Genomic DNA, 12069 nt, shown 5'->3' on the forward strand with positions numbered 1-12069 from the left:
AGTACCTACTACGCACATACTACTTAATCACAAGCGTATTACATTTAGTATTATATATTTAATAGACACTACATATGTACTTTTGTACGACTACAAAAATTTCATGGGATTATAATATTATGGGATTGAAGATGCTAAAAAGACTATTCGTTGATAAATAAGGATACGTGGCGATACTTTCCACTGTATATATTTTCCAACTTTCGCAACATAATCGTGATAGTCGAGCGTCGTAACAGTGGCAACAAAATTTTAAAACGTTTCGTATGGCGCGTATAGTATAATCGTAAAAGGTGTCTAGAGATATTCGAATACTTTCACGAGCCTGTCTATGTAGAGTACGCGGCAACAAAGTTAACTCTCCTCTTCGTTTTCTGAAATTCAGAGTCGTGGTCGGCATATACGATCTCTGTTCGCTACTCACAGTACTCCGACCAACACGAACAACAGTTGGCTCGCGCGGAGTCACGAAGGTCGCCTTTCAAAACCTCTTCAGGGAAATCTCTGGCCTCCGCTTCGCCAGGAAAAAAAGCCTGCTCTCGCCTTTGATCGCGCGCTCGACCGGAATGTCGAGCGTTCCTCCTTGAGAGACGGAAGTAAACGATCCTCGCAAATTGCCAACGTCCCGACACCCATGCTCCAGCTTTGTTCTTTTCCCGTTTCTTTCCGAAAGGAATACCAGTGTAGAGAGATTCGGGGACAGGCTAATGGTGGAAGGACCTTCGTCCTGTCTGGCTATCCACGCGTGGCGTCGCGTCGTGACGCCAGACGTCCTAAACACTCCGTCAAATATTGACACGCCGAACGTTTGGCGACTTGGACTGCTGCGAACCAACCTTCGACAGGACACCACCACCGTTCTTCGTAACTTGCCGAGCTGGTTCGTTTTGTTCGAATATGATAGCGATCGAGGGTGTGGTGAAGGTAATAGGGACCGAGGTATCTTTGCTTCGACGTCCTATTTTTAGGCTATACTTTTAGATACGTAATTGTAAATTACGAGGGTTGAGATATTCTAAATATTTCTCCTTCTTGCGTCTTCTTAATTAGCCTTGTTATTTCTTCAGTTAATGCATGTTTTCCGCAGTATGTGATTCTGAATGGCTACCGTGATTCTGAATGGCTACCGTGATTCACGTTGCCCCGTTCAAAACGCTAGTTACCAGGACGATTTCTAGGAATAAAGCGAATCTAGCGATCTTCTTACTTACAATTTTCTACCTAATTTTCGTTCCCTACCTCGAGCGTTGCTCGCAACAACACTGGACTTCTCCTAAGATCCAAAAAGAAAATACTACTCCTAGGCAAATAATTTTCTATAACTCAGCGATCTTCAGTGCCGGTGCGCCGCAAGAATTTTTACAACGCGTAGTACCTGACTATTGACTTACTGCCTTCTCTTCTCTTACATTGTCAAATAAAAAGCTACAATAGCCGTCCATTCACGGCGCGAATGTCCTAACTCGAAGCGAATATAGTATGTTCTCTGGTGTGCCGCAGAATTTTAATTAAAAAATAATTAGTATATGCGTGTCGTGAGATGAGAAAAGGATTCCCTTCGTCTATAACGTATGACTTTTCGCCGTGATCCTAAAACCGTGTTGTTGGATACGACTACGTAGCATAGTGAATGCCACGTAAAAATTGGCGAAGCAACTTCGTTGTCGGAGAGATCTCCGCTCCAGCGAGTTTTCAGCGTCGGTACTCGAGAGTCCTTTGTCCACGTCCACGGGCATAGCGACTGGTGCACGACCGTTTCGGCCAAGTTTCAGCCAGGGTCAGGGACCTCTTTTCGCCCTCTTCTGCCTGCTTTTTTTCGTCGTCCGTTGCCGAGCGTCTCGACGTGACCACGAGGCCACGGGGTGCTGCACCGTCGCGACTCGTAGAGCGTTTAACGAGCGCCTGGGTGACGAGCAGTTCAAACCGTTGAACCGGCGATGATGAACGTTGATAAGGTTTTATGGTCGTGTCTCATCCTGTCGCACCAATCGCGACTGCCACGTCCTCGTATAAACACACACACACACACACACACCTATACAAACACATATACATATACACATAGTTTCTGGCTCACCTCTTTAGGTACACGGCGAGTTACGACCGTGTGCGAGTCGTTTACCGAGTATCGCCGCTCCCTTTTTATCCATCTTGCACCTTGCCCTTCTCATGATTACAAGACAAAGATGTTGCAAAGGTTAGAGCAGAAAATAGAACGAATTTTATTAATTTGATCCTGGAGAACGTCGTCGGAAGGCTGACGAGAGATGACAGCATCAATTATACTTATACTTTGACGTATCGCGATTATATATGTACACGTATATGCATATGTATCTTAGACATGATGTACATACTTTCGTACGAGTAGAAAAGTTTCAATCCATGGGAATGAAATGTGTAATAGAATTTGATAGTGTTACGATTTGTCTGGCTCGTTTTGGTTGCGTTGCTGTTAATTTTTGAATTTAGATTAAATTGTAGTATACAGTACACAGGAGTACTGGCACGGGAGAGGATTAAAGTTGGTGAAAATAAATGTTCGCTTGATCCTATTATATTATTAAACAAATCTTCTTCACAAAAAAAATATTTATTCTTATTCTAATTGAATATTGACAGAATGGTCTTTGAAATTTCGAATGCTCGGAGTTACAATCGTCCGCAATACGTTTTCGCTCTTATTAATTACAAGATTTTTATTTCGGTAGATTTTCGATAGTTTACAAATTGACAAATACAAACACGTCGATTAACAAGACTAACAAGAATTGGGAACTAATGAAACAAAGAACTAAACGCCAAAGAACTAAAGGACTAAAGAACCTAAAAGCTGAGAGCAAAACTAAGAGCTAAAGGAACTAAGAGCTGAAAACTAAGGAACTAAGGAATAAAAAAAAAGCAAAGGAATTGAGAAATTAAGAGCTAGAGGAATTAAGAATTAATCGCTATGAACAAGAAATTACTTGCCAAGAAATTGGAACTGATCGCCATGAACCAAGGAGTTAATCACCAAGAACTGAGAAAACTAATCACACAAAACTGAGGAATTAACTACTCTAAAACTAAAGAATTATTTCGCATCTTCTATGTTGCTACGCTTATTTATATTTAGGTCTACCGTGGAGGGGTTAGGTCAATATGCCGGGTTATTCCGTGGGGGTTGTGAGGTTCGAATTTGGTTTTTATACAAATTGTTAAAATTTATTTAAATTTCAAATTGGAACGCTCACTCGCGCTATTGGTAGTTTTACGCGCGCGAGCGCAGCGCGGGACGTGACAATAGAACACTGCCTGGTTGGAAAATAATAGTTTATGCAAATATTTTTTATAACCACTGTGTATGTTTGCAAGTATGTAGAACTCTGTACTATCCACTCTGTATAATTTCACGATATTTCGTGCATGGAAACAAAGCTACCTGAGATGTCGAGCGCAGGACGCTGAGCCAGACTATAAGAAATTTTCCAGCACCGTACATTTCGTGAATGGGGAAAGGACCCTGGTCCCGGAACATGGAAACTCCCCAGGTTGAAATTTGCTGCCTCTGAGTCTTTTTCACGCATCACGTACGAAATTGACTGAGAGCGGCAAGTTAGTCGATACCTTTTGCTACTACGTTGTCGCGCCAACGACCACGCTACGGCTCTGTTGAAAAGCTTTGGCTGTACGTCTGTTTGAATAATTCTTCAGAATGGAATTCGTTCACGCATACTTCAGCTTCGTCAGACTGCCATTGTATTTATCGAGCGTCTTACGCGATGTTCCTTTTATTCGCGATAATTCGCGATTAAACAGCAAATAGTGTGATTTTGAAGGAACAAGTAGGACTCGGTCTATATGAGGATCTTTCATGATTTTTGGAAATGATTCTTCTTGGAGAAATGAGATTTGTTTAGATCTGAAGCGGCACATGAGTCATGAGACGATTCGCATCGAGGGTAACTCATGTTGTTTTGTCCTGCGAGTATCAACGCCGTTTCTATGAGTTGGACTGTCGATACCACTTAATGACAAAACCTACAATCACTTAGTTGGCAACCCAATGCAAGATTTAAAAGTAAACAAACTACGGACGAAACAATATCATCGTTATGTGTAAACGAAATTTAATACAAACTTTCCGGTACTCCTTCCCCGACCTGTATAAATAGACGAACATGCACTCTGGTCCGTTCATAACCAGTATCATTGTAGTGAAACTAATAGTATAGCAGTCTATCAAGCGTACCATCGTGCGAGCAACGATTATAAGATAATATACTAACTCTTTATTTTCTACTTAGAATGATTTTTAGTATATCTGACCATCGCAATTGTTCACTCGTCTCGTTATTAAACAATTCAACGCGTTTAGTATCCACCACAGATCGAATGTTCTCCATTAATGTCACTATGACAGAAGTTTAGATTTCGAATCTACTTGATACACGATCAACATCGCTTGTTATTACTTTTCTTCGTGAACTTTCGAACTGAGGGAAATCAAGGAATTGTGATAAAAAATTGTATTTTATAAAAATGAAGACAAACATAAGCGTAGACAAAATATAAAATAGTTTCGTTTACCATCTGCAATTGTATAAAAATATTGCTGTTTATTTTCCGCCTGATGAATAAATAGCAGAAATTGATAAAGTTACAGTAAACAGGGACTACATACGTAATAAATATATTTAATGAAAAAACGAACGTTTCTCGATAAATTTCATAGAAATGAAGTCACTCGTTCGCTCTAGTTTACTCTACCAGTGCATCCCGATATCATTTTCTAGAGCCACACTTATCTCGAGTGATATTTCACCAAACAACTTCTAGATCCCCCAGGAAACGGCCTGGGAAGAAACGTTACCGTGGAAGAAAAAACGCTTATCACTTATCACTGTCATACTGATTACGACGTAGACTATTCGTTTCTCGGGTGAACAAGTATGCCATTGGTCGTTTAGTTTTCGTTCTAACGACTGTGCCGTTGAAATCTTTAGAAATCTTACTAATTTTACGATAATATGCAGCATATAAAAATTCGATAATTAAGAATGTCGAGTACACGTACACCGCGTGTATTTCGTCATACGTTAATAATAAATGTTTGTTTCATACCGATTCGTATGCGGATAACAATCACGAGTTCTGAGAAAGAAACTTTCGTAATAAAATTCTTAATTAATTCGATATATTCCGTGCAAAAGTTAGTAACTTAATAATCAGTGAATGATAATTCATATTTATTAGTATTAGTATACATATACGTATACAGTATGGATAACGACAATGAATGTGGTAAACATCGAAAAGAAAAGCGACTTTTGCACTATCAGTCTCTGGAAAATACCGTAGATGTTGGGCAAAATACTAATATTTAAGAAAAGACAATCACAGAAAATGTTACAAGTATAAAAGGATCATTTTTAGCTGGAGATTAAGAGTCAATTATTCTGCGATTAAACTGCCAACTTTTATACGTCTATGGGGAGTATAAAGTTACACAAATTTACACAGTACACGTGATATAAAAAAAAAAAAAGAAAAAAGTACATAAAATATTAAAATTTCTATTTATGATTCATTTCTCTAACGATATTCGTAAAAATATACATTTTCAATAAATATCCGTAATCTATTGTCGTAAATTATTATTATTTCCATAAAAAATTAGATAGTTAGAGGTTCGAATTTTCAATTAGAAATTTCTGTTGACAGTGAACGCGAGTAGCTACATACTGTCAGTGGTGCTCGTCTTGATAGTCGGGGCACTGGTGGGTGTCCTGGCGACGGTATCTCATCATCTTCATCATCGTCGACTGCTACTGCACGAGCCAGCCTCCGCCTCGATCTTGCATCACCATCGGCAACATCATCACCGCCATCACCATCATCATCGTGAGGAACTCCCAGCGTCGCATCAACGGCGTCTCCTGCTGCAGGACCACCACCGTCACCCTGGCACACCGGTGCGTGAGTTCTTTTCCATCGCTTTTTATCTTTTTTATCCATATGTAAACACGTAATTTTACGATATTAAGATAGCTATGAATTCATTTTGAACAGTGATAATCGCACTCGTCCTGGCAAACCGGTGAGTCCTTTTTTTTTTTTTTTTTTTTTTTATATAGTATCGGGACATTTAGAGAAGAGACTCTTTATAAATCTTGAAATATTTTTATTTTCAATGTAAAACTAGAATGTCGTTCGATTTGTGATTATAACATTAAGATATCTACAAAATCACTTCAAATAAGAGAGAGTCCTTGTAGAAAAGAAAAATATTCACGTTACATATATGCAGCGCGATGATTTAGATCGAAACTTGAGTTATTTTGAGTTTACGCCGATAAAAGTTAGAACAAATATGTACATCTAGGGTATATTTACTTTTTTATTAATCCATAGTTGTAATTGTATTTTATTATTACTTTCAATCAAAAACTTGAATATCGTCCAGTTCTAAATACACACAATATCAACGTAATTAAAAATTCGAGTAACATTTAATATATGTATGTATGTATGTATACGATCAAGACTGAAGATGTTCTTTTACATCCTGAAGTTCTCAATCCAAGAAACTTACTTTAATTAAATAACAAGCTGACTGCAAGTTACATGTCTATAGAATTATTATGTTAAATGATTACTCGATTCTATTACAATTTCATCTCATTTTTCGTCTAAATGCGTTCAACTAAATATAAGACACAGTTGGAGGGATGACGATAATGGTCGCGAATCAGGTCAAAAATCAACGTTTCAGTGGATGAAATGTTTATTATCAGAGAGAACCGTATCTTCTATCATCTTGTTATCGTTTGACTTAGAGTTCCCCGCTACTGCATTATGAATTTACAATATTCCATTATCGATACGATCAGGCGTATAAATATCCAGCGATGATCTAACAACTATTACTCCTAATATAATCGATGCTCTTTGAAAAACGTCACTCACATTGATGATTTACGATATCTCGAAGCAAACTTCAGCTTCACCGCGAGTGAATTATACGCTTTGAACAACTTTATATAATTCTATTTTCTTGGTTAATTAACTTGCTTCAGCAATCTTAACACTATAGAACATGTTCTGCATTTTAAATTCGCGGACTGTACACTTCATAAATCAATCAATAATGCATAGAATATTTTTATACAATAAGTCGATCTTACGATGCGTAAGATACACGTAAGAAGTTATTACTCGCTCTAGTAAATATTAACCATATATTCAACGTAGCTTGCAGCTTGGTAATCGTGAGAATAACGGTGATCCGCAATCTATTAACCTGTTAACCGAGAAGGGCGAATTAATTCGTCATTAGGATGCTAAATTTGTTGGATATCGAAATTTCTTTATTCTCCTCTTTGGATCTCTTTCATTTAGATAGAAATTAAAGAAAATTAACGGCCGATAGGAATACAAACGATAAGCGATAAGTGAGATTAAGTGAGATAAGTGAGTAATGAGGTCATAAATCTAACTATTAATCAACAACGGCGATCGTATAATGGGTTTTCAATTTGTATAATGGGTTTCTCTAATGTATCCGTAATCTCAATACATTTCTCATACTTTGATAGGACAGTAACTTATACTCGATGTAAATTTTTTTAATAACGCTGCATTTTTACTCAAGCTGCGTTTTATACGCTCATTCTTAACACGTTCGCTGCTATTCGAATTTCATACGTTTTTCCATGGGAGTCGCGATAGATCGAGAAATATACTACACCGCATCGTTTAATTTTCCCCAAATATTACACAAATACAAAATCATATTTGCGCACTTCTTCTCCAGCAATTTTTAAGCGTTTCGTATCGGTGACTTTGTAAATCTATTTCAATAAGCTTCAGCGTTCACCATCATGGTAATTAACGCGCCAGTGGGTCGACACGTGGCTAATTTTACACCCAATACAATTTTCTTCCATCGACAAATACAATTTCCCATTTGGCGAAGGTATTTCGCGAGCGTCGTCGACCTTCGGCGAGATTATTACGCGATTCGTGGAACGTCGAAGGCTGTCTGGAAAAAAGCTGCTGATATCTAATCTCGGTCGGGATGGTAGCGCAGCTGCGCCTATCTAACCCACATGTTTTCCTCTCGGTAGCCGTCTGGAAAACCAGACCACAGTTCTCGCGCCCACATTCCGTGCCTTCTCTTTCTCCGCCTCTTTCTTTCTTCCCTTTCTCTCCCTCTTCCTCTACCCTCCCCCACCTCTCTCGCTTTCCCTGTTCAGACTTTTTCTCTACCACCGCTTTGTTCTTTTTCACCTTTGTTCTCCTCCAGACGAGACTTTCCTTTCCTCAAGGTTTCCCCTTGGCAGAGGTTCTTCTTCTCTCTGTTCACCGGTCGTGTCGCGTCGCGTCGCTTCCGCGAACGATTTATTCGCAGTAGACTGCACGGTTGTCCTGGAGCATCCAGGCTTTCTAAATCGACTCTCATATTTCCAGAATTGTGTAACGAATTTCAGGAACGATTTCCATCGCGCTAGTCCTGGATGTTTTGGCGATCCGAGCACGTACGTCCGATCGAAAAATGCTATTCTCGTGGATATATTATATATCACTGGCTTACTAGAACACCGGCAAATATTATATTTCGATTTTACCTGTTTATTTGTTTATATCGTATTATTTACTACGAATTAGAAAGGAAAAAATACAAAAGTTGCCTGTGATGTTTGATTTTGTGACAATACTAAGGGATAGTCGAAACTTCACCCTCTGCAACTTGTTGACTGATTTTAAACTTGAAAAGTCGTACTTTGCACTACGTTTGCTCGAAGTAGTTCATTTCGATGAAAGAATCGTCAATCTTCTGACATCTCTTATTTCCAGAATTTTTAACACGCGAGATGAGATTTGCGATCAACGGTGAATCATTGCGCTTGAAATTCTATCGATTCATAAATACCACCCAATTTATTTACCGTCAGAGAAAATCGACATCGCTAACCCCGTTATTATTCAAAGTACAAGAGCAGTACAAGAGATCTTTTGACAAACTGCATGCCAACTGTTTGCAAAGACCATTCAACGCACAATTTGCAGTAAGCCAATTAACCCATGCTGTCTTGAGTTTCAACCTTGAAGTCTTCTCATCGATAATCAATACCTAAACGCTATACGCCCTTTTCCCTTTCTTTTCTTAAATCCTCGCCCGCTTCTCTTCCTTCGCTTTGTTCCATCTGTTCAACTGGTACCGACGAAACTCCCCTCCTTTCTATTTCCTCCAGGTCATACCGCAACCTTTTTTCCCCGAAGCGAAGGAGAGAAGCGGTCCTTCGTCGTCGCTTGCACAAAAGATTTATTTGCAGCAGACGCGACAAGAGCTGATAACATCAACGTCGGAAACACGGAAGGAAAAGAGAAAGCTCGTGAGAAAGAGAGAGAGAGAGAGAGAGAGGAAGTGGAACGGATAGAGAGGGAACGTCCCTGATTCGATTTGTCTCGCGCTACGACGTGCTTATGTCCCTGACGTCGGACTTCCGGGACACGGGACGTATTGTTTGCCTCCGAGGACTGTTGTCGTTGTCGTTGCGTCGCCGACGCTAGACGTTATCGATCTACCATTCGCCTCGGTATGCTTACGACCGCGAACTCGTACACGTAAATAGAAATTAGTCGATAAATTTTCGGTTGAAGCTCGGGACCAGGCAAATGGCCACCGGTGGAGACCTCGATCGATTTAACCGAAACGCCGCATCGCGCCGCGCCGTGACACGTGACGCGCTTAAATCTTCACGCACGTGGCAATTTATATGGAAGTTTGCAGAGCCGGACGAAATTTCATGTTGGTTGAATGGTTTAGGGAATACTTGGAAAATTACAGGTACGTTGGTAATCTAGTTAGCGGAAGATGATCGAGGAAGGAAAAGATGAATTATGTTCACGTTAAAATTCACTTGCAAATTACTAAGATTTCCTCTTTATCGAAATTCCGAGCTAAATCTGCACGTACCTTTTCACTCCCTTCGAAACTTTCGAAATATTGCTCATCGTAATATCGAGATATCGTTTGTTTTCTTTATTACACGTACCCCTCTCGGACTTTGATCGACGTTCCACTCATTTTTTAAAGTTTTGCGTACATCTCTGAGCCTAATAAATCGCTTTTATTTTCACTTAGGACACACTTAGGTTCACAGGAAGAACTCACGAACGAGAAACGTATACTTGTACAGAACTTCGTTAATTGTTGGAACACAAAACCATCCAACCGGAATCGCAGACTGAATTGAAAAGACTCCAATGGTTGAGTAACGAAGCTTCTCAAATCGATGCTATCCCTGGGTGGTTTCACTGAACCATCGTATCCCAGGCATTTTCCCGGCTAACCCGTGAAATCTCGCCATGGTGGATTAGCCCCGAAACCCCGTGGAACGAAGGTCGTTCGAGAAAGTTGCCAGTTGCGGGTTCTGTCGGCTCGTCGAAGCAACCCAGGTCCGCCCTCCCGTTTCGCGACCATTGTTATTCTAGATTGCATTGCAAATTAGATCACGGACTGGCGTCACCCTTCTACCCTCTCGTCTCGTCTCGTCTCGGCCTGCTCAAGTTGCAACATCGTCGTACCTGGACTGGTTTCTCGCTACGAGATTCCTCCCTCCACGTAAACCACCTTCCATCCCTTTTAGCTTGTATTTCCGCTACTCCTACCCTCCCTCCTCCCCACGTTCTTGCAAAGAAACGAACCGCGTTGCAAAGATCGTGCACACGACTACGCGCTACCGCCAATTCGCGTGGAAACTTGGCAAAGAAAGAAAGCGAATTGTTTTCGTCGAGGGCCAATTTACCTAGCCACCCCTTCTGTTTTTCTTCGCCGTTTCCGAGATAATTGTCAAATTGTATTTTCGAGGACGTGAGCCGAATCGGGCAAGATCTCTTCCGATTTTAAGAGGTTCAGGCAATTCTTTTTTGACTTGGAGATATTTAGGTGGGATTATTAACGTTCTTTTAGATATTTTTATAAGATGGTAGCCTACGTCGGTCGTGCTTTATGTCAAATAAATGTATCATTACGTCCAGCGACTCTTTACATAAACCAGAATCCACCCCTTGGTCAAGACTAAGGAACTGTCATAAAACTAAGCATTTTTATTTTACTATCGAGTCTCTTAGCCCTTTCGCTACGTATGTCGTCTATAGACGACGTCCGCGAGATATCACTTAACCATGAGCCCCGCGCAACACATGAACTCTTTCCGTCGCAGTGCTCCGTTCAGTACCGCTATTCCGGCGGCAAGGTGGTAGCGAAAGGGTTAATTGTATAAAACATCTTCAAGACGAGACGTTCCTTATGGTTATTGTTCCATCAAATAGAAAATGAGAAAGTCGGGTTTCTCCCATGTTCAACGATCATTTCCACCCGCAAGCGACCGGTGGTGGGACGACCAACCCCCCAGTTTTCCTCTGCGATAGCATCGTCACGGAGCTTCACCGGTTTATCATCCGTAGATCAGTGAACATCTCTTGATGTTGTATCTCGTTGTCCTAAACGAAATAGGAGATCGACCAATTCGCGGCGTCGATTAGCTAATTGTAACGAGAATTTGCGAACTTGGTTGAGAATTTGGTTGACGCGATTTACCGTGAATGGTCGAACGCGTTTATAAAATTCTACAAACACATCGCCTACTATTAGCGGTAATTTGTATCTTCCAACTTAAGAGACCATTCCTTTTCCAACTATATATTTGAGACACCAGGTGACATCAAAATTACGAAACCTAAATTCCAAATGGAAGAAAAATAAAATTTAGTGTTTCGTGATTCTTAACGCAATTCTGTGACTTGAACTTCTTTCGATAATAATATCCGATACGAGGTATATATTGTTCCAACTGTCATATATTAACCGTTACTGTCCAACAAACAAATTCGTCTTGAAATGTAACTACTCCAATCAAAAGAGATATTACTTTCCTTTAAACAATGCTAACGACAAATTACTAATGAACGATAGCACAAAACAGTAATTAGTATGAACGTCAGCCTCGATCTAAACGGACGACGACGACGACTAAGATGCACTGAAAAACCTCAGAAAGAAAGTCAAATCACCGATTGAAT

General features: G+C 40.2%; 1 protein-coding gene across 1 annotated transcript in view; it reads left to right on the forward strand.

The window, feature by feature from the left end:
- LOC117233667 overlaps window positions 1–12069 on the forward strand; it is a 187568-nt gene that overhangs the window by 62908 nt on the left and 112591 nt on the right. Inside the window, exon 3 of the mRNA XM_033494167.1 lies at window positions 5704–5954. Within this exon, the coding sequence (XP_033350058.1) occupies window positions 5704–5954 (251 nt within the window). The remainder of the gene's footprint in view (window positions 1–5703; window positions 5955–12069) is intronic.

Source organism: Bombus vosnesenskii, unplaced genomic scaffold (assembly GCF_011952255.1).
Source record: "Bombus vosnesenskii isolate JDL3184/JDL3185 unplaced genomic scaffold, Bvos_JDL3184-5_v1.1 scf7180000013298, whole genome shotgun sequence".
In the NCBI taxonomy this organism is placed as follows: domain Eukaryota; kingdom Metazoa; phylum Arthropoda; class Insecta; order Hymenoptera; family Apidae; genus Bombus; species Bombus vosnesenskii.